General features: G+C 42.1%; 1 protein-coding gene across 1 annotated transcript; it reads right to left on the reverse strand.

Annotated features, from left to right (window-relative positions):
* Positions 1 to 328: 328 nt before the first annotated feature.
* Positions 329 to 22,055, reverse strand: LOC139467050 (protein mono-ADP-ribosyltransferase PARP14-like). The gene is made up of 18 exons (XM_071248763.1): positions 21,497 to 22,055; positions 20,073 to 20,939; positions 19,855 to 19,901; positions 18,898 to 19,128; positions 17,005 to 17,226; positions 16,756 to 16,831; positions 16,020 to 16,093; positions 14,851 to 15,081; positions 13,851 to 14,072; positions 13,118 to 13,193; positions 11,210 to 11,311; positions 8,570 to 8,740; positions 7,801 to 8,013; positions 6,741 to 6,907; positions 5,522 to 5,924; positions 4,318 to 4,454; positions 3,845 to 4,019; positions 329 to 3,548 (listed from the first exon to the last, which is right to left on the reverse strand). The coding sequence occupies exons 1-18, from the start codon at positions 21,906 to 21,908 to the stop codon at positions 3,259 to 3,261; spliced, it is 4,116 nt and encodes a 1,371-aa protein (XP_071104864.1). The 5' UTR covers positions 21,909 to 22,055; the 3' UTR covers positions 329 to 3,258.
* Positions 22,056 to 22,065: the final 10 nt, after the last annotated feature.

Raw genomic sequence — 22,065 nt, forward strand, 5'->3', positions numbered from 1 at the left:
CCCCATCAGGATTTACACCATGGGGACTTACAGTACTTCTGCTACCTGCACGGCTCCCCATCAGGATTTACACCATCCCTTCAGCTGCTGGTGATGGTACGCAATTAAGCCAACAGTTAAAACAAACAAATATACTACGTTTAAAAATGAGGTATGAATAAATGTACTTTGAATGATGTGGTCTTACATAGCCTCTCAGGGGACAATAATTTTACGTTACTTCAACCCCCTTTGAGGATACAACCACTAACTCTAAGTAACAAATTATACACTACCAATATAAAATATAGCTATATGCACTGTCGAAAACTTGACACTTTCCTTAAAGACCAGTAATATATAAAAACCAACTTAAGCTGGGTTTAGAGCAACTACTTACCAAATACTTATACCGAATAGGATGTTACAGATTCTTAAACCTCGAAATGGGGGTTTTCTGCGCATTTATAGATTTTATAAGCTTTTGACAATGTATGGAGAATAGGTTCTTGTCATACGTTAGCGATGTACAATGTAGACGGTAACGTCTGGAGGTTAATGAACAATATATAATAATATAAAGTTATCTGTTATGATACATTATCCAACTTCTTCATATGATATTCCGGAGTACAAGGAAAAAAGATTCTCCTCTTTTTCTCTCTATCTCAACTACTTAGAAAAGTTTCTTTTTGACAAGGCTGTGTGGGTGTTAATTTGAACCATGGACATGATGTATATATGAAGCTTCATTAACAATTTCTTATTATATTTTATACACTTTGCAAAACTGTCAGACGGTCAAGAAAAACTACAAACTCTTAAAAATCCTTCCATGGAAACTTAAAGGTCATATAAAAAAATGTCCAATATATTATTTTGGGGTAAGACGAAAGCGAAAAAAGGTTTTTGTTGTATAATGGCAAAGAAACCGAAGACTTGTTACTTCAAAAAAGACTCTGACAAATAGTGCAAACGCTAGGCATGTTCCTCTTTAAAGATCACGTAATATCAATTTGGCGTTAGATTCATTATTCAAAGCATTTCATGTGATGTCATTGCCAGGAAGAGTAACACGTATCGTCTTTTGGTATGACGCTGTGGGGGATCGAAGTACCGACCTTTCGCTCTTCGTGCAGACGCTCTATCAACTAGGCCACGGAGGCGGTCTGGTGAAATTGGAAAATACCCTCTCAGCATTACAATAATGAGAAAATGATAACTTACTGGTACAAGTAAGGATTGACTGTGTACTTGTTTCGGTTCAGAGAGGTTTGAATCGAAAAACTGATGTGAAAACTGTCTGAACCCGCGTAGCGGCCAACCCTTATAATTAAACTCGACAACGAAACCATGTGTTATCTACCACAGTTTAATCAAAAGCAATTATAAAGATCAAAGCAGGCAGATATAACGAGATTAATAAACGTTCCACGCGTAGGAATATATACTGTGGCGTGGCAAATATCAGGTGATTGTTTAAGTTAGGTACATAGCCTGACACGCCCACGAAGTCAGTAGCCAATCAACGGAGAGTACATCAAACCTAGTTAATAGGACCTGCCAATCAAAGTAAGAGACGCGAAGAAGAACTGTTTGATATGAATCAGAAAAAAATAGGTAAGGGGGGTTGCAGCTGTTTCAAAGGACACGGTTATTAACCGACAAATCAAACATTAGTTTCATAATAACTGGAAGACAAATTTGGAAAATAGCGAGTTAGAAATGAAAATAAAGCGTTAAAAGTTAACCCTTTCCATATCCAATACAAATCTCGGTATAAAGCAGAATCGACTGTACGACTCCGAACATATCATGAACATGTGTCTGTGAATCACTACGAATCAAATAGTGATGATACCAGGTGTTCGCGAAAATGTTAGCGTATCCTGCTCCACCCGTGGCACCCGTCACAAACACATGCAAAGGCAAATCAATTATTCACCTAAAAAAAAGTCATGAAATTTCCGTAACTGAGATTGTACGATGCTGGTGTTTGTACAGTGAGTGTGGAAGACAACGATATCATTTTGTTGTGGGTAGGTTTGATACCGAAATCTAGCGCTAAAATTTTAGAAGGGCAGATACATTCATGATGATATGGATGAGCAGAAAGAGAATTTCCTTCACTGTATTTGGGATTTTTCGACATGACGTTGTGATGAAATTAGTCCGCTTCGGTGGGCGTGGCTTAATTCTTTACATTCATTGGGAAATGAACGCAATAACAAGTGACCAATGTAGGAATTACAATGACACAACGAAAATATAATTAGGTTAGAATGTAGTGATTATCTGATTAAGTAGGCGCCAGGATCCGCTGCTTGTGGATGAATTATCATGCGCCCGGATTACGATCGTTGGGTTGTCATCACCTGTCACGTGCTTGTATGTTTCACAACAGGGGTTGAAGTACGTATACCAACTGCTTAACTTTGAGACGTACAATGTAGCTGTGCAATATGCGTCTATATTTCTCCGATCAACACACTTTTCAATGTTTGTTTTTAGCACATCATCAAAACATGATCTATTCATGATCAAAAGATAATCAATTCCTGTCTCAGATGGACATGGTCACTGAAGACGTGAACCTGGTACCGTTTGTTGATATGTTGTCGAAACACACATGTTCGCCTTCAGTTGGTACCTAAACATTTGAACGTAAAAACATGTACTGCTTTCTTTGGGGTTGCCAACAGCCACCCCCTTTCAGTCGAGATTCCCCTGATTCGGCCGGCACAGGCCCTCATACTGACTCAACAGATCTAGATGCATCGTGCCTTTCGGTATCCTTCAACATTACAGTCCTTCATAGAACAAAACTAATGTTCAAAGCATTAATCTCTTAATCATTCGATTTCTTGTGGCAATGATCGTTCAGGGAAGCAGCCCTTGGCCCTGATCATGTCTTTTTAGGTATAGAAGCATCACAGCGAGTCTTAACGCCGCTTCGAACAGTATTCCAGTTATGTCACAGTGTGTCAGCTTAATATGGGAGGAAACCCCGAAGTGATACAGGTTTCAGACGTTTACAACTTTGGTGAAACCCATGGGCATGGGTATGGCGAATTGGGATTCGAACCCACGATCATATATCTCTTGCTTACACAAAGGACGCATCCCCGCACAGCAAACTCCGGCGCCTTAGCGACCGGGGGAGAAGTTCATGTATCATACCCGTGCTATTGGGCGACCAATTGGTTAACCTGATTCACTTCGGCCTTTCCTCCAACATCAAGCTGACGCTCCGTGAGCTTAATATACTCATTCACGCATTCATTTTTCTTTGATAGCAAACAGGTATTGAGGGTAGGACTGCGTGTCTCTGAACACCACATGCATGGTCGGCTTTTTGACGTTGTCAACTACAGAGTCGTAACGGATTGAACTGCCCTTTTCCAAAAAAGGTGCGTCCAACATCTTCACATCCCCCTTCGTGAAGATCCCCGTGATAACCTGGCATAGGTAGATATACTTGAAGCCCCGGTCATCTTTGGGAGACAGTTCCTTTTGAGCAGAGTAACTAGCTTCTGTAGCAAAATATACACCTCTCCCAAATTTCGTTCCTGTAATCAGACAGAATGATTTATTCAAAGTTATGAAAGAGTTAAAGAAATATTATGTGCAAAAGCAGGAGTGTTCAAATGATTGATTCAAAAACGCATTAGTAAGTTTTACACTATTCTTGTTGCGATTTTCATTACGTGACTCAAAATGTGTACCTGCGCATTATAAGGCAAAATCAATTGTGGTTTAATAAATGATACGAGCGTGTTTATGATGATATAGATCTTATGGCTTTAGAGACTAAACAACCATTGTCAGGACAGTACAAGGTAGCTTTATGCCGTTTTAATGTTACCGTTTTTTCCATTGAAGGATCGGTTGAAGCCATCTCTATTGATGCTTGTGAGGACATCACTCCTGGTGCCGTGCCAGAGGCGTCTCTCAATGATTGTGTTCGCGTTGCGGGACTGCACCGACTGCCTCTGTATCTGGTACTGCTGGTACGTCAATATATTTTGTATGCGTCTGATCTGCAAGTACACGTTAGCTGATATGGTTGAGGGAATACATTTCAACTGCTCGTACATAAGGGATATTATACACAGTTTTCTTGACAGAGGCTGGGACCATCAGGAACGGGAGATAGGAGGTGTATGTGTGCGCGTGTGTGTGCGTGTGTGTATGTGTGCGTGCGTGTGTGTGTGCGTGTGTATGTGAGACGAAATATTATAGTATTTTAGTACTTCAGCTGCCTGGCGATTGTGGATGGACAAACAGCTTTGGCTACTTTGTAGTATTCAGTAATGTACAGATAGAAAACTGACGTACCTCTACAATCTCGTACCCATTCCCCGCGCTGCTCGTAAATAGTTGTGTCAGTTCATCATTTTCAGGTCCAGATGTGACACATGGGGCTATCAAATCTTTGCCACACATGTCGTCCCAGGTCTGTGGTAAGGCCATCGCTGTGGGAGTAAGGACGTTTTTTTAGATAGGATAGACTGTGAAGTGCATTCATACACTGTATGACTAGTGTGTGAATGAGTTCAGGTTTACGTCACTTTAAACCTAGAGTCAGTCAGTTTTCATGGTGTGTCAGGGTGCACGGATGGCCCACTCGATGGCGTTGCGTCCATTGGTCGTGCCACAAACGTATGGTCGTGGGTTCGAATTCCAATTCGCCTTGAATATCAACACAGCCTTTCAATAATCAAGCTTGGAAGAGGAAAACTAGTGATTGATAGCACAAGCAACAATACTCGTTGTCATCTTTTGACGACACAATTTCAGCATGATACTGGTTAGCGAGAAGATCTTCATGTGTTCTCGGCATGCAAATCAAGCATGGGGTGTTTGACACATTTTCTGAACCGGATTGACAGGGCGTCTTGACAATATAGACATAAAAGTACAGTCACCAAAACTGTTAAATTGGAATACCATACCATTTAATGTATGTGGGTGAAGAGTATTAGTTTGACCAGAATAAGTCAATTTGACAAGTGTGTCTACCAGTCAACATCTCTAAAGGAAGAGACCGCCTCCGTGGTCTAATGGTAGAGCGTCCGCCCGGAGAGCGGAAGGTCCGGGGTTCGACCCCCGACCGCGTCATACCAAAAGACGTCAAAAGACGGTACTTGTTGTTACCCTGTCTCGCGCTCGGCATTAAGGGGCTAAAACAAGGACTGGTCGGCTCGGAGTCAGTATACTGTGTCTGAGTGGGGTATTCATGTTAAACTGCGGCATGGTATCTCAGTGAGCTAGCACTATAAATCGGCATCAGTCCGGACTAGTACAAGCAGCCACACGCTATATAAGTGCAATAATCTTGGACGCGACGTTAAACCCCCTTTCACCTCACCTCACCTCTAAAGGAAAAGAATATATGGATCTCAACTTCTTGATTATGAGGAACACAACGTGTATATGCTTACTCCTTCATCAGGTGAATGAGGACACCTCTAACGATGTTATCATAGCCTTACTGGCCTTACCACATCAGCAAGCATGTTATTTTGACCTCACGACTTACCTGGTATTTGCTTCCGGGATAGCTTATGCTTATACTCGGGTCGATTCTGGGGTATTAATTCCATGGTTGTAAAGTCAATGTTGACCTTTCCAATGAGAGTCTGCACCACTGATGTGGGCTGGCGGAGTCTTCTGAAATAGGCTTCCTCGATCAACAGGTTGGTCACTGCAGACACCTTCACTGCTCCCTGTGACGAGGCAGACCACCACTGCACGAACTGCCTGAGGAATTCCGCCCTCTCTTTATGTATTTGAAGAAATTCAATATCCTTTAACAGTTCTCCTGTTTTGGATTTTGCTTTTTCCACGTCAGTCTTCAGACCAGAATGACGAACGAGACGGTTTTCAGTATCCACTTTCGCCTCCACATCCATGTCAGCACACGTCTGTTTTATGTCCTCTTTCTGGAGACAACAAGTGATATCATTTCATAGGAATCAGAATAGAACCACGACTGTAATCTGTGTGAAATTAACATTACTTTCTATTATGGACGACGTGGTAACCTTGTCGCTTAAGAATGTTCTGCTCATTCAGAGGATCCGGGTTCACAACGTTGTGACCTGCCTAGGATTATACTAATATCGGCGTAAAATATTGCTTTCTCACTCACTGTTAGTGAATTGAGCTACTAGTATACGTATGAGAGTGTTCACATATAGCCAGGAGAGTGTTGAGCTAACACTATATGGACAATGCTAGGTAGGGGTTGATGTGTTCTCTTGCAATACAGACACTGGTTTTTGTTGTTGTTTAACGCCGCACTCGGCAATATTCCAGCTATGTGACGGCGGTCTGTAAATAATTGAGTTTAGACCAGACAATCCAGTGATTGACATCATGAGCATCGAGCATACGATGATATAAATCAACCAAGTCAGCGAGTCAAACCATCCGATCCCGTTAGTCTCCTCTACGGCAAGCATGGGTTGCTGAAGACCTATTCTACCCCGGACCTTCACGAGTCTGCATGGTAAGCGTTGAGGTGTTCAACCAATAATAACGATGCTATGTTAGTGTTGAGATGTTCACACAATACAGACAATGCAACTTTCCACAGTTTCAGTATTCATAACACACTGGTCTCTGACTTAACATATATATGTAAGATCTACTGCCTAATGAATAAACATGGATTGTTTAGTTAGTGCTATTAAATTGCTATCCACTTTTTATGGCATAATGCGGAAAACACATCTATCACATGTGTGTAGACCTACTTGTTCCTCTGTGAGATCATAGATGACGTCACTGTGGAGGTCTTCAGCGCACAAATTCTCCTCGAGCTGCTGATCAAGGAACTGCCGACACTGATTTATGTTCTTCCTGTCACTGGACACTATTCTCAGGTGTAGTTCTTCATGTATTGTTCGGTCCCGCTCATTTTCTGGAAAACACAATACCATACATTCCTCGTGTGATTTGATAGTGATTCATAAACACATACTCATCGGAATCGACAATCGAATCTGGTTTTAGAGAGATGCAGTATATGTTAGCTCGAAAGTTAGCAGGATCAGTTATCAAAATAGGACAGGTTTTATAATTTGTTGTTCCTCATAAAGAAATACTGCATGGAGATGCGTCCGATCAAAAAAATGTCCTCCAACTTCACTGAACAGGTTTTGATGTTATTAAATGAATCTTTGTTTTTGAAGTAGAAGTTGCCTTCGTGTTGGACATAGCAAGAGTTCATGATGTCCCGAAGGACCACGCGAGGACTTCAATCATAGCTATATTGCAGCACCCCCGTCAGTTCTCAGGTGTGGTCGGGTAGCCTAGTGGTTAAAGCGTTCGCTCGTCACGCCGAAGACCCGGGTTCGATTCCCGACATGTGTGAAGTCCATTTCTGGCGTCCCCCGCCGTGATATTGCTGGAATATTGCTAAAGCGGCCACAAACCATACTCACACACCCACTCCCCCGTCAGTACTCGCTTGGCTAGGTTTCCAAAACAAATGCTCTCTGAAAATCTTGAATCCAGTATGGCCGCCACACAAGGTCACCAAAATTAAAGAATATAATTGTCGCTCATTCAAAGCTGCAGTAACATGTAAAGTGTGATAATTATTTGACGGGTTTGACAGTTATCGGACTTGGTTGATGCATGTCATCGATCCCAATTGCGTAGATGGATGCCCATGATGTCAATCACTGGGTTGTCTGGTCCAGACTCGACTATTTTTAGACCGCCGTCACATAGCTGTAATATTGCTGAGTGCGGCGTTAGACAACAAACAAACAAACACACTGACGTATTGACAGAAGAAACTATTTATACCCAATGTGTGGCTGGGCTTTCTACACAGGCTCAATCTCTTCACGAACAATTTCCCGAAATAGTCCTGGAACATCCGGGTTGTTTCTTCCACAGCGACCGTGTCAGTGAGTACAAGTATCACGTGCCGGACATGTCCCAGTCTGTCGTTGCCGTTGACGATGTTTAGAATGCATCGGATGAACGCAAAGTTGAACAGGTCCTCTGCAGTGTTGTCTGCTGAAAATAATCCAGAATGCCAACGTATTTACAAGAAGAATAACTCAAGTTGCATCTAGATTGCGTGTTATTGGAACTTGGCAAACTATATGCTCTTCATGTAAATAATACGGACTAATTCAGCTAGTTGTTATATACTATAAATCAATTGATTCAAATAGTAATCAAATAAATCAAAAAAAGTATGTAGTAAGTTGAGGAAGCAAACAGCTATTGATTTTGATGACAGCCTATTTCTTTACACTGTTGCAATGTTTCATAGATACTAGCAACTGCAATAAACAACGTTATTAAAGACCTTGACATAATATTGATTTTGGGGCGGTCGGGTAACCTAGTGGTTAAAGCGTTCGCTCGTCATGCCGAAGACCCGGGTTCGATTCCCAACATGGGTACAATGTGTGAAGCCCATTTCTGGTGTTCCCCGCCGTGATATTGCTGGAATATTGCTAAAAACGGCGTGAAACCGTCACTCACTCATTAATATTGATTATAAAATAAGTGTTGTTATTTATATCCTACAGTTGAAATCGAACGTTGTTTGATAAATCACCTGCTATATGGGGTATGGCCACAGACACGACTTTCTTTTTGTCAGCTTTACGTAGACACTTGGTAATAATGCGCTCCACCTCGTACCCAAAGAACTCTCTTGAGACAGCGATTATACTCGCCCTGTCCTGTCTGCGTACAAACGCTGTTCCCGAACGTCTGATCTTTGGATCTGGAAAATCGAAGTCTAGTTTTACTCTGAAAGGTCTCCCAAAACCAAGAAGTCAAAAACATAAAAATTATCTCTGCATTGAACGTTTAAGTAATACTAGAAGACCAACCTGTAGGTCCCGTGACCAAATCAAGGAAACAAAGGTTTGAAAGTGTTTTTGAGTTTCCTGATGTATACTGAACAATTTTGACTTGGGCTGCCCGGTTGAAAATCCCGGGCATTTTGGGGAAGGGTCAACAAAGGTCACACAGGGGTCAAAATTCAAAATTGTGTCGATATGCATATCAAATTACTCGTCCAGTCATAAGAAACCTAGAAATATATAGTTTGTTATACTTCCGACCTTAAATGGGGGAGCTATGGCCAAAAACGTTGAAAGGTCAACGCACTTTTGGCAGTCGGTGAAATTCACAAACACAGTTAACATTGTCCGATAGTCATGATTTTAGTGTCTAATAATATGTTTTCTGACATGACAAATTCAACCAAGCAACTTTTAAAAGTAAAAAGGGTTACCTTGGCCTTGAAAATCGAAAATGGTTGGCTGCATGAAGAATTGAAATGCTTCAGCAAAGTCACAGGATCCTTGGCCAATAACGCAGCATATTTCAGAATCCATTGTCCAGTAATGCTTTTCTAACCTTACTTTAGTGCACAGTTCATCATCCTACTCTGTGTCATACCGATCAGATGCAGAGTCGGAATCACTGTCACAATCAATTGAATCTAGAATCTGTGTCCGATTCTACAGAGCAGTTTGCTCTGGCATCACTCAGATGTTGAGGCAGTGCTGGCTGTTTCCAATGACTTTGCTGAAGCATGGCAACCATTTTCGATTTCCAAGGTCAAGGTAACCCTTTTTACTTTTAAAAGTTGCTTGGTTGAATTTGTCATGTCAGAAAATATATTATTAGACACTAAAATCATGAGTGAGTGAGTGAGTATGGTTTTACGCCGCTTTTAGCAATATTCCAGCAATATCACGGCGGGGGACACCAGAAATGGGCTTCACACATTGTACCCATGTCGGGAATCGAACCCGGGTCTTCTGCGTGACGAGCGAACGCTTTAACCACTAGGCTACCCGACCGCCCCCTAAAATCATGACTATCGGACAATGTTAACTGTGTTTGTGAATTTCACCGACTGCCAAAAGTGCGTTCACTTGACCTTTCAACGTTTTTGGCCATAGCTCCCCCATTTAAGGTCGGAAGTATAACAAACTATATATTTCTAGGTTCCTTATGACTGGACGAGTAATTTGATATGCATATCGACACAATTTTGAATTTTGACCCCTATTTGACCTTTGTTGACCCTTCCCCAAAATGTCCGGGATTTTCAACCGGGCAGCCCAAGTCAAAATTGTTCAGTTTACATCAGGAAACTCAAAAACACTTTCAAACCTTTGTTTCCATGATTTGGTCACGGGACCTACATGTTGGTCCTTGACTATAAATGCAACACCATTTTTTAGAAATGACAAGCACTTCATTGATAAGCATATTATTGTGCCCTTGTAAAGTATTATTGTGAACAAGGGGCATACGACTCAAAAGTTGTTTTATCAGGAAGGTCCATCTTCCCGAGGCAAGGGAGTTAACTGACTAAAAAAGTCCAGTTTCCACCCTTGTCGTACCAGGCTACAATTATGGAGTTACATTTTGGCTGGACTAACGAGTCTATGCATAGTCCAATCAAAATCGCGTAACGAACGAGACATCCGGTTCATAAACAACATGGATTTCAACGTGCAGATTTCGGTCGACTGAAGCATTTGCAAAGCATGTGTACCGCCAACTGGGCGTCGACAGATATTTTACAAATTCCTTCAAGCTTTTAATCTAGGTGCTCAAGTGATTTGATGAACTTTACAGGGTAAGACCCGTTTTATTACAATATAGATCTTAATCATCGAGCAGATCGTCTTGACTGGGCACCGTCATTTTGTTTGCAGCAAATGCAAGTGATATGAGAGATGGAATCTGATTGGACATTAGGAGGAACATAGAAGGGGCATAGCTCTTAATAGCCAATGGTGGCGCTACGATCGAGCCTGGAAATTCCGGCTAAGTTCGGCAAGGGTGGAAACAGGACTTCTATAGACAGTTAACGCCTTTGTCTCGGAAAGATGGGAAGGTCAGACTCTTTGAATTGTTTGACTGCTCATCACTACTAGCTCGTCTGGCCACGATTTTATTATTTACAACCAGGATATCATATAGATTGAATAATACTGCCTGCGGCGTAAACAAACAAACAAACACTATTTTCCAAATCATAGATTGTAATATTCCCGAAAAAAATATGAAATATGCTGAACAAAAGAGTTATGGGCCATGACTATGTTTTGTCGTGAAGAGCACACAATTTCAGAAAAATATCACCAGAAATATTCACGTTCCCTAACGGTTTTGTTCAGTATATGTGATGTTTTTGTCATTATCTCAGTGTAGTAATATCACTCACTAGGTACGGCCATGTTGTCGGTCGGAAGTACCACAGCATCGACCTCTTCGTCCACGACGTCCCCCTCCTTCACCTCCAGCTGTAAATTGCCGACGTGGAACTCTGAAACACATCGGAATAACAATTTATTATTGCAGTGTACACTCGTGAGGCGAAGTGAAATGGGGGTTTAACGTCGCATTCAAGATTATTGCACATATATATTCTGCGAAAAAAGGAAACGCAAAAATCTTAAACATCGCCGACACCCATACACAGTTAATACCAAATTTGAATTGGTCATCTCTGCAGGGGTTAGGCTTGATTTGTGTGACAAGGATTGAGGTAAAGCAGAAATTTGGTGAAAAGATGGAAAAATCGATAAAACACAACCACGTGAGAAACACCGAAACACACCAACATGATATGTACGTGCAACATCACGTGTTGGGCTATAAAAACGTTAGGCTTTCATTACATGCCTTTACAATCTTACAGTAAGTGAAAAGCGAAAACATGCCACGACTGACGGAACCCCAACGCAACAACGCCATCGGCAGACTGCAAAACAGGAGAACCATCTTCAGCTGTAGCCAGGTTTCCACGTATCACCAAGCACCGTTACGTAAGACTGTGGAACCATTACCAGACACACGGGACAATAAAGTACCTTCCCAGATCCGGTCGACCACGTATAACCACTTGAGCACAGAACAGATTCATACGGCTATGTCACTTATGTGAAAGAACCACCACGCCCACCTGTACAACTACGTCAATTCCAGGATTGCATAGGATATCAGCCCAGACAGTGAGGAACCGTTTGCGCGCTGGAGCTATTTGCCCTAAACGACCAGTTCGAGATGTCATTTTGACGGACCTTCATCGTCGGCTGCGACGTCAATGGGGTCAAGGTTACAGAGTACGGGTGGCCGAGTCGTCTTAGGCGCCGCGATTCGCTGTGCAGAGTTGCGTTCCTTGGGCACGCCAGAAACCTATGTTTGTGGGTTCGAATCCCGGTGCACCATACCCGTGCTCGTGGGTTTCACCGAAGTGGTAAACGTCTGACACCTGCATCACTTCGGGCTTTCCTCCCACATTAAGCTGACACGCCGTGATATAACTTGAATACTGTTAAAAGCGGCGTTAAACCCAACTCACTCACTCACTCACTCCAGGTTTCCAGCTTTAAACCCAATCAAACATGAATGGGATGCTCTAGATCAACGACTGGGAACACGTCAGCAACAACCACATAACCTCCGACAGGTGGTAGAAGCACTGCAGGCAGATTGGGTGAACATTCCCCAGGCCACGCTCACCTTAAAACTCTACTATTCCGTGTGTGCCATATGGAACCTGGCTCAATGACAATGATGTGTGCCAAGTTTGAACAATCGATTATCATCTGTTGATTATTTATAGATGTACATATACATCTGAACTTTCTTTTTCGTTTTTTTTCACAATATATACATAAATACCACCTCAGACGCAGTGTACTGTCACTCGGCCGACCAAACCTAGTTTTATTCCCTTATTTTCGAGCGCTATGGAGAGTAACAAGTAGAGACATCTTTTAATGTCTTAAGAATGACGCGGCCGGAGATCGAACCGCCGACGTCCCTCCCCACGTAGACGTTGTATCCACAAGACCACGGAAGCCATCCAGTGTGTAATCCATACTGCTAGTTAGTTTGTTGTTTTAAGCTGAAGTCAGCAATTTTCCAAGCAGCGTATAAATAAAAAAGCCTCGTCTGACAAACCAGGGGTTGACATTATCAGTAATGCCCCATGCCGTATTCGGACACTTAAGACCACCCAAGCCAATATATTCGCCGCTGGCAAAAGAATGCGGCGGACCTATTATAAGCCGAGTTCCCAAGGGTGCATTAACCATACAATATTTCGAGTTTGTTGTTGCCTCACCTCTCTGTCCCTCCACATCCGGGGGAAAGGTTTCACTCTCAGAATCAGTCTTCTTCCGGCATATGGTGTTGAATGCCTGTTTATAAATACAAATAATCATGTTGATTACACCACCTTCACAATTTCAGTAGTGAGAAAACCGCGAGGTTTGAAAAAAGAAACGAATAATTGTTTATTTAATTCACCATTCCAGCTGTTTTACTTTTTATACAGTTTATTTCTATTACAGATGGGCACACCGTTCTGCCTATCACAGAGTGATACTATTTATCCCACCTCCATGTCAGAATGAGATCTGATTGGTTCACGTGACCTTTATCAAATACTCCATCATACCTCCATGTCAGAATGACAAGGTTTGATTGGTCCACGTGATCTTTATCAAATATGTATCTCAGCGAGAGAATAAATCCATAAACCCCGCTATGAACAAGACAGGCTGCACGTGGATTTCTGAGAGGCACAATAATTCCCTTTAACGCCGCTTTATCCGAGTCAATGAAAGGCACAAGTTAACATCAGCTCAACTGAACAGCTGTTTTCTATCAATATTTAATTTGCTTTAATTCATTCACAATGTCATATTAAAACATGTCGGTAAGATAGATTCGTTGCATCACTCGGCGTACATGCGGTTTAATGCATCCCGCGTTGGGATGTATACCATGAGCTGGAGGCAGTGCGCATAACACCACATGTACCCCGAGTGATACTGCTACAACTTAAAATATACCTCTATTGTCTTTCTGTCTTTTTCAAACAAGACAACTGCAATATCCTTGAGAGAACTGTGTGGGTTGGATTTGTGATATTCCTTCACCACATCTCTGAAGACCGCCGCCACAACCTCCGCTGGGTATTTTCTTAGTCCTGTTCCAAGGGCGGGGAATGCTATGCTGCCATGGTTTCCTGCAGCTGCTTTATGAAGACACTGGTGTATCGTCAGCCGTAACAACTGTAAAGAGTGACCATTCGTAAAAAGAGATTTCAAATAAAAATTAGAACTGAAAGAAAGCTATCACCATGGACATTACTGTTCTACAGTGGGTGAGTGAGTGAGTATGGTTTTACCCCGCTTTTAGCAATATGTCAATAATATTACGAAAGGGGACACCAGAAATTTTCTTCACACATCATACCCATGGGGGCAATCGAAACTGGGGTTCAGCGTGACAAGCGAACGCTTTAACCACTTGGCTACCCCCAAGCCTCTTCTACAGTGGGTGGATCAGGGAATAGGTGTAAAGTAATTGGCTACAAATTAAATAAATTGCCTTTCTGTCCCAAAAAAATAAAATAACATTTTTTTCAGAAAAATGATAATACAATTGAATTAAAATATTCAAAACACGCGATGAATATACATACAACACCATATTGTGTTTTTAGTGATGACATACTGTATTTGTCTGGAAAAAAATCCCATTTAAAATTGATACCTCACTCAAGTTATTCACGCGTGGGAAATTACACTTGATACCGGAACTACTTTCAGAATGGCTCATTGATACAATGGAGTAAGATCATGTAAATCAGTAAGAAAGTACGTATTTAATTCATGTTCTTTTTTCGTTACCACAGCGCCATTCATGAAAATATAAACTTTTTCGGACAACTCGATAGGATCAACATGTAATTTCACAAGCACATGCAAATATCCTCGTATTTTGGTTGGTTTGATTAGTTTGTCCTTTCCAAATTATTCTCCGATGAACAATAACGTATATCCTCACCTTGCCTGTATATTTATCTGATTTCCACTCCGGAAGACAGCAGTGATACAGCTCCTTGCAGCGCAGATTTCCAGGGCCTGTCTTCGCCACCTCACCTTCTTTAATGCCGTGTGGATAAAGCTTCTTACACTGCGTCTGTAGGATAGCGCCTCCTACACCGACTAAGGATTTGGTCAAGGGCCCAGCAGACAGATCCAGTTTCTCGTTGGTTGTGTTCACAATAACATCTGCCTGGAAAGAGATAATATATTCCAATATAATCTTATTCATATATAGTAATACTAATTTCGGCTTCTTTCATATACAAATTAACCCCTTGTGATTCCTCTTGTGGGTTGGAATCGGCGCCCATCAATCTTTGCTTGTAAGACCTCACGTAAAGGATAGGGTGATCACGCTCAATTTTTGCGTGTCATGATAGCCCAACTTTGTGGATCCTTGCTCATAATATCAATCACTAGTTTTTCTTGTCCAGTTTCAACAACAAACAAACTAAACCCAAACATACGTAAATGAATAATGTAAGTTAAATACCCTTTGATCCATAACGTAAATTACCCTTTGATTCAACAGGGGAAACGGGTGGCCTCATCGTCCAAGGCGACGCAAATTGCTCTGCAGAGTTGCGTCCCGTAGGCGTGCCAGAAACATATGTTCGTGGGGTCGAATCCCTCTTCGCTCTGATTATGCTTCTAGGTTTGTCAGCAGCTCGTGGGTTTCGCTAAACGCCAAAGATCTGCACCACTTCGAATTTTCCTCCCACATCAAGCTGACACGCCGTGATATAATTTCAATACTGTTAAAAGCGGCGTTGAACCAAACTCAAATAATACAAAATAATGACAAAAACAGCCGAGGAATCACTGAAGTTTCTTGTTTGTTTGTTGATCAACGCCACATTCAGCACTATTACGGCCATGTGACGACCTGACGAGTCTGGGCCTGACAATCCAGTGATTGCCATCATGAGCATCTATCTACGCAGTTAAGATACGATGACATGCATTCACCAAGTCAGCGAGTCTGACCACCCGATAATGTGAGTCGCCTCTTATGACAAGCATAATCGCCTCTTACGACAAGCATGGGTTGCTGAAGACCTATTCCTGTCCGGTTCTTGACGGGTCACGGAAGTTTCTCATGGAGTGTATTTAGTAAAGTGTGCATACCTCTGTTTTTGCCAGATCTCCTACTTTGAAGAAGACATCGCTTGCAGAAGGGGAGCTGGTTGTGTTGACTGATCCTACAATATATGTTCATAGATGTCAAATTCATGGGATGCTGTTTGGTCACTGCTTAAATTAATTTTCCCGAATCAACAGTGATGATATGGTATAGTTATACACTTAACAAAGCACGTTCTCGAAATCAGGCTTGGTGTAAAAGAGGCCCACCGTAGTCAAGCTATCGTTGAAAGATTTAACCGGACGTTAGCGGTAAGTACACCTATTACCTATACTACTGACTGTGATACTGATGACTCAATGATGGAGGTCAAACAACAGTATGCTTATGGCTACTGACACCATTCACCATGTGTTCCTTTAATACTGTTGGTCATCACAACCTTTTTCCTTTACGCCTTAAGGACTCTGGTTCGGCAGATATTTGAAACGGATTATATTCTAGCGTTGACAGTTGAGTTTGCTAGGGATTTCAGGTTTATGATTGGTAGTTTGCATTTGGAGAAATTTACAATTTAGTAACTCAATATAGACAGCATGTTATCTTACCAATTGGTGTGGTCGGGTAGCCTAGTGGTTACAGCGTTCGCTCGTCATGCCGAAAACGGGGTTCGAATCCCGACATGGGTATAATGTGTAAAGCCAATTTCTGGTGTTCCCTGCCGCGATATTGCTGGAATATTGCTAATAGCGGCGTAAAACCAAACTCACTCACTCTTACCATTTTGTACTTCCGTGCCTGGAACGGGGGTAACTCTTTCCTGTAGTGTATGATCCCCGTATGTCTTCTTAAATACCTGTTTGAAAATGTATTAAGTATTATCATGGATGTATTATAAAGGTATAAAGATTTGACTTAAATGGCCCTGTTAGCCTCATCTGATCATGCCACATTCATTAAATGGAAGAAATTGTTTTTGAAGAATGTATTTGTCACTCTAAATGAAACGTCTCTATTCGGTTATCTTACCTCGAGTGTATTTTCGTCTTTGTGAAACAAGACAACGACCACTTCCTTCAGGGAACAGCATGGGTTAGACATCAAGTACTCTCTCACTTCATCTCTGAAGACTCGGGCCACGACCTCGGCCGGGTATCTGGCGGTACCGGTGCCAAGGGCTGGGAATGCTATGCTGCTGTGTTCTGCTTCCGATGCTTTCCGTAGACACTGGCGTATTGTCTGACGCAATACCTGTATACAGGAACACACAACGCATCACAACTGGTGTACACAACAGAGTATGCAGGTATATGAATCACAGGGACACACAACCCATTATGCAGGTGTACACAACACAGTATGCAGGTATATGAATCACAGGGACACACAACACATCACCACGGGTATAGGCAGCACATTATGCAGGTATATGAATCACAGGGACACACAACACATTATGCAGGTGCGCACAACACATTATGAAGGTATATGAATCACAGGTACACACATCACCGCAGGTGTACACAACACATGATGCAGGTATATGAATCAGAGGTGCGCACACCACATCGGCACAGGCGTACACAACACATAATGCAGGTATATGAATCACAGGGACACACACCACATCACCACGGGTATACACAACACATTATGCAGGTATATGAATCACAGGGACACACACCACATCACCACGGGTATACACAACACATTATGCAGGTATATGAATCGTAGGGACACACACCACAGATCTACGGGCGTACACAACACATTATGCAGGTATATGAGTCACTGGCACACACAACATAGTACCACAGGCGTACACAGGCGTGCAGGCGTGCAGGCGTGCAGGTATATGAATCATAGGTGCACATAAACCATCCTGTCAGGTGTGTCAACCACAGGGACACACAACTCATTATTACATGTGTGTTGGCAACAAGGTCACAGAACTCATTACCACAAGTTTGTCGACAACAAGGGTCACCTGCATCACCTGGCATCGACAACAACACCAAGTAACACATACAACCTCTGAGACCTAAATAGACGAAGGAATTAGCTTCACGAGCAAATAGCATCTAAAATCACAACAGTTGCAGCTGATGAGTTCTTTCTAATAACAGCCAATCCACATGCAACCGACAGTCAACAGTCACAAGTCATCCATCCAGTCTCCAACTGTGTAGGGCGGTCGGGTAGCCTAGTGGTTAAAGCGTTCGCTCGTCACGCCGAAGACCCGGGTTCGATTCCCGACATGGGTACAATGTGTGAAGCCCATTCCTGGTGTCCCCCGCTTAGATGTTGGTGGAATATTGCTAAAAGCGGCGTAAATCCATACTCACTCTGCGATTCGCCGTGCAGAGTTGCGTCCCTTGGGCACGCCAGAAACCTATGATTGTGGGTTCGAATCCCGGTTCGCCCCGATTATGTTTCTAGTTTTGTCAGCACCTTTTCGTGCTCGTGGGCTTCACCAAAGTGATAAACGTCGAAGACCTGCATCACTTCGGGCTTTTCTCCCACATTAAGCTGACACGCCGTGATATAACTGGAATACTGTTAAAAGCGGCGTTAAACCCAACTCACTCACTCACATTTACAATAATAATAATAATTAATAACACTCAAACCACTCCAATAAGACACAATAGGATTTTATAACTCAGATCCATGTGAGTATTATTCAAACTGTCACACAGAATATGAAGCGACCCCTACAGTGTTAAGTACACACCGTTACTGTGACGTCATAATGTTATACCAAAGGAAACTTGCAAGGTTTGCGAAATTTGTGCTTCAAAATATATATCTTTTTTCGGGTGATACGGCTATCAGGAAAATTATGGTTTAATATACAATCCGTTTGGCTACAAATGAGAACGATGAAAAGAGTCAGAGTGAAGAATGCTAAAACATCGTTACCTTGCCATTATCACGCTCTGATTTCCACGCTGGGAGACAGCAGTGATACAGCTCCTTGCAGCGCAGATTGCCAGGGCCTGTATTTACCACATCACCTTCTTTGATTCCGTGTGGATAAAGCTTCTGACACTGCGTTTGTATGATAGCGCCTCCTACACAGACTAAGGACTTGGCCAAGGGTCCAGCAGTCATGTCCAGTTTCTCGTTTGTTGAGTTAACAATCACATCAGCCTGAACAAAACAAAAAGAAGTAGGTGTTAATCATTAGTACGTGATCGTGTTTACTGAATAAAAAAACATTATTGAAAAACAAATTTCAGAGAATATTGTCAGAAATAGTTTCTCTCCCACTTTTCACTTCGATTCATATGAGAACCATGATCTAATCAGAGAATGAATATTGTAATTTCTTAGGTATGTTTGCTGTTTAATGCGGCAATATTCCCGCTTTATGTAAGAATATATAATAATACATATAATATGGAGCCTGGACCAAACGATCCGGAGAATGGCGTCATGAGCATCGATCTACACAATTGGATTTGGTTTGGTTTCTTGTTTTACGCCGCACTCAGCAATATTCCAGCTATATGACGGCGGTCTGTAAATAATCGAGTCTGGACCAGACAATCCTGTGATTTACATCATGAATATCGACCCACGCAATTGGGATCGATGACATGCATCAACCAAGTCAGCGAGTCTGACCACCCGATCCCGTTAGTCTCCTTTTTAGGACAAGCGTAGTCGCCTTTTACGGCAAGCATGGGTTGCTGAAGACCTATTCCAGCCCGGATCTTCACGGGTCGACACAATTGGAACACGATGACATACACAATTGGAACACTGCATCAACCGAGCCTGACAACCCCATCGCCTCTCACGACAAGCATAGATTGCTGGGGACCTATATTCTTACTTAGTATGCTCCGGTGTCGTGTTCCATATGACACGTACCTTTGTTGTATGGAGATCCCCGACTTTGAGGACTACTTGGGTCCCATCTGAAGAAAATGCTATTTAGTCTTAAATACATGCATCACCATTTGAGAACCAACAAATAAATTGCAACTTTTTAATGTGAATCACTTTAGAATTACAAATGAAGCCAATTGTATCGATTTACCCCTCTAAACCCCGTCATTGTGGATGATACAATACGTTTTTCTAATTACCATTTCGTTCCGGATAGTCTTCTATCATATCTACGACACACACATAGCTTTTCCCAGCCGATTCTATAGTTTGTTTGCTTGCTGGTGACCTGAAATATTTCTTAGCTCCAGCCTTCCGCGACATGTACGAACAGACAACCACCTCGGAGATGAGAGATCCTATTTGTCCAACTGCATCTTCCACATGTCCTTCTTGTCCGCGAATTATGACAGCGTTAGTGTCCAGATCAAAAGAAATACCAACTGTCAATTTATGGATCAAATCTATTTTTTGTGAACGATATGCCTGGAGAAACATTAATATGCTTCGTTCTACTGAGATACGTCTTTCATAGGGTGTTCCACTTTGGGTGCATGGTGAAGCTGATCTTTGTTTAACCATCATCTGCGCCAGTTCAATGATGCACTTCTCCTCTGCTTGTTGAGCTAGATGTTGCAATGCTGTAATAACTGAAGCAACTTCGCGGGAAGTTCCTGTAACGATGTAGCCAGACTTGTCCTCAGAGGGTATCACCAACACATCTTCGGACGTATGAGGAAGACAAGTTGATAAATTTCTCTGGTTTACCTCTTTCCGGATTTTAGGAGACATGGCCAGTTGCGTTACAGTGATCTCACTGAAGACACGTGTAATGATCATATCCACGTCACACGTAAGTGCCTGAAGATCTGTACTCAATCTTACAGGTGTTGTTTCCAGGTCTAGTGCTACCGTTAGTGTATCTACTAAACTCTGATCCCAACACACCATAATAGATGGATGCCTCTTCTGCAATGCGGTCGTTAGTGTTGTCCTGTGGAGATCAGATTGCTTGACAAATGCAACTTTATTTGCATCAAGGTTACGAACGGTGTGATGCGTAATATCTGTTTTTGTAGAAACAAATGATACTCATCAAAGAATGAAATGTCACAAAGATCACGAATAAAAATGGCATGAAAACTAATAACCATATAAAACAAGAGAGAAACAATATTTCAGACGATAAAATAATGTTGAGGAAATCCAGTACGTTAAGTGTTGAAGGCGGAAAATAAAAAAGATAAAAACCCCATCAATTTTCAAATAGTGTGGACGTACACAATCCATAAACATTTATCATCCATACAGGTAGCTTGTTCCATTTCTTCTTCTGAATGCAAGCACTATTTGCTTGTGAGTGGCCTAATGTCTGACATTGAACTGGTAGAAGCTAGTGTGCCACATAAATCTGCCCCGGATCCGTTTGTTTTAGTTGTGTTTATTTAGAATATAGTTAATAAACTGAACTATATGACAAGATCATATGTGATATCTTTGCTGATCTACGAGTACTATTAGAAACATAAAGAAGGTTTAATGGTTAGCAATTTATAAAAAATGACAAAACGTTCAATATAAAGAAACAAAAGCACAAAACAAATTCAGTGGACTTGGTACTTACCAACTACACCGCTAGAATACAATGGCCCATCTATGGAGAGTATTGAACTAAGTTCTGACGAAATGAGCGTAACTGCTGCATCAGGGGTTTCCCCAGGTCTGCCTCCCAGGCGTTCTTGGCTTCTCTTGTTGCAATATGTCACCAAGTCACTCAACGTATTTCTTTCATTGGATTGATGCGCACTTGTCCTTTTTGTCGTTTGAGACACACGTTCCTCCACTTGCACGTCACTGATTGCCAACAATCTGCGTGTAATCTCTTCATACACATGAACATCATTACCATCACCATCATTGGCGCTGATAAATCCACGGACCTGTCTAGGAAACAGAACTGGTGTCAGTCCCAATTGTGTATCATTGAGCAGACGCCCTCTTATCGTCTCTCCGAGACGTCGGATACTTTCCGCCATTGATACGAATTAGTTCGCGGCACCCAACTTATTCCGACTGAACAGTTCACGTACTAAACATCCACATGAAATATGAAGCACGATAGACAGGGACAGGTAGTCAGGTCACTGATATCCCTACACATCTAATGGAGATTCGCACTGATACACGCAAGTG

The sequence above is a fragment of the Haliotis cracherodii genome, unplaced genomic scaffold (assembly GCF_022045235.1).
Source record: "Haliotis cracherodii isolate W230 unplaced genomic scaffold, xgHalCrac1.p SCAF_19, whole genome shotgun sequence".
Taxonomy (NCBI): domain Eukaryota; kingdom Metazoa; phylum Mollusca; class Gastropoda; order Lepetellida; family Haliotidae; genus Haliotis; species Haliotis cracherodii.

Bases quoted from the DNA above. Each gene is read 5' to 3' on its own strand.
- LOC139467050 (XM_071248763.1), bottom strand. From the start codon at position 21,908: ATGGCGGAAAGTATCCGACGTCTCGGAGAGACGATAAGAGGGCGTCTG. The intron at 16,832-17,004 runs GTAAGATAACCG...ATTTTCAAACAG, and splicing joins AAGACGAAAATACACTCGAG to GTATTTAAGAAGACATACGG. The intron at 15,082-16,019 runs GTATGCACACTT...ATCTCTTTCCAG, and splicing joins GAGATCTGGCAAAAACAGAG to GCAGATGTTATTGTGAACAC.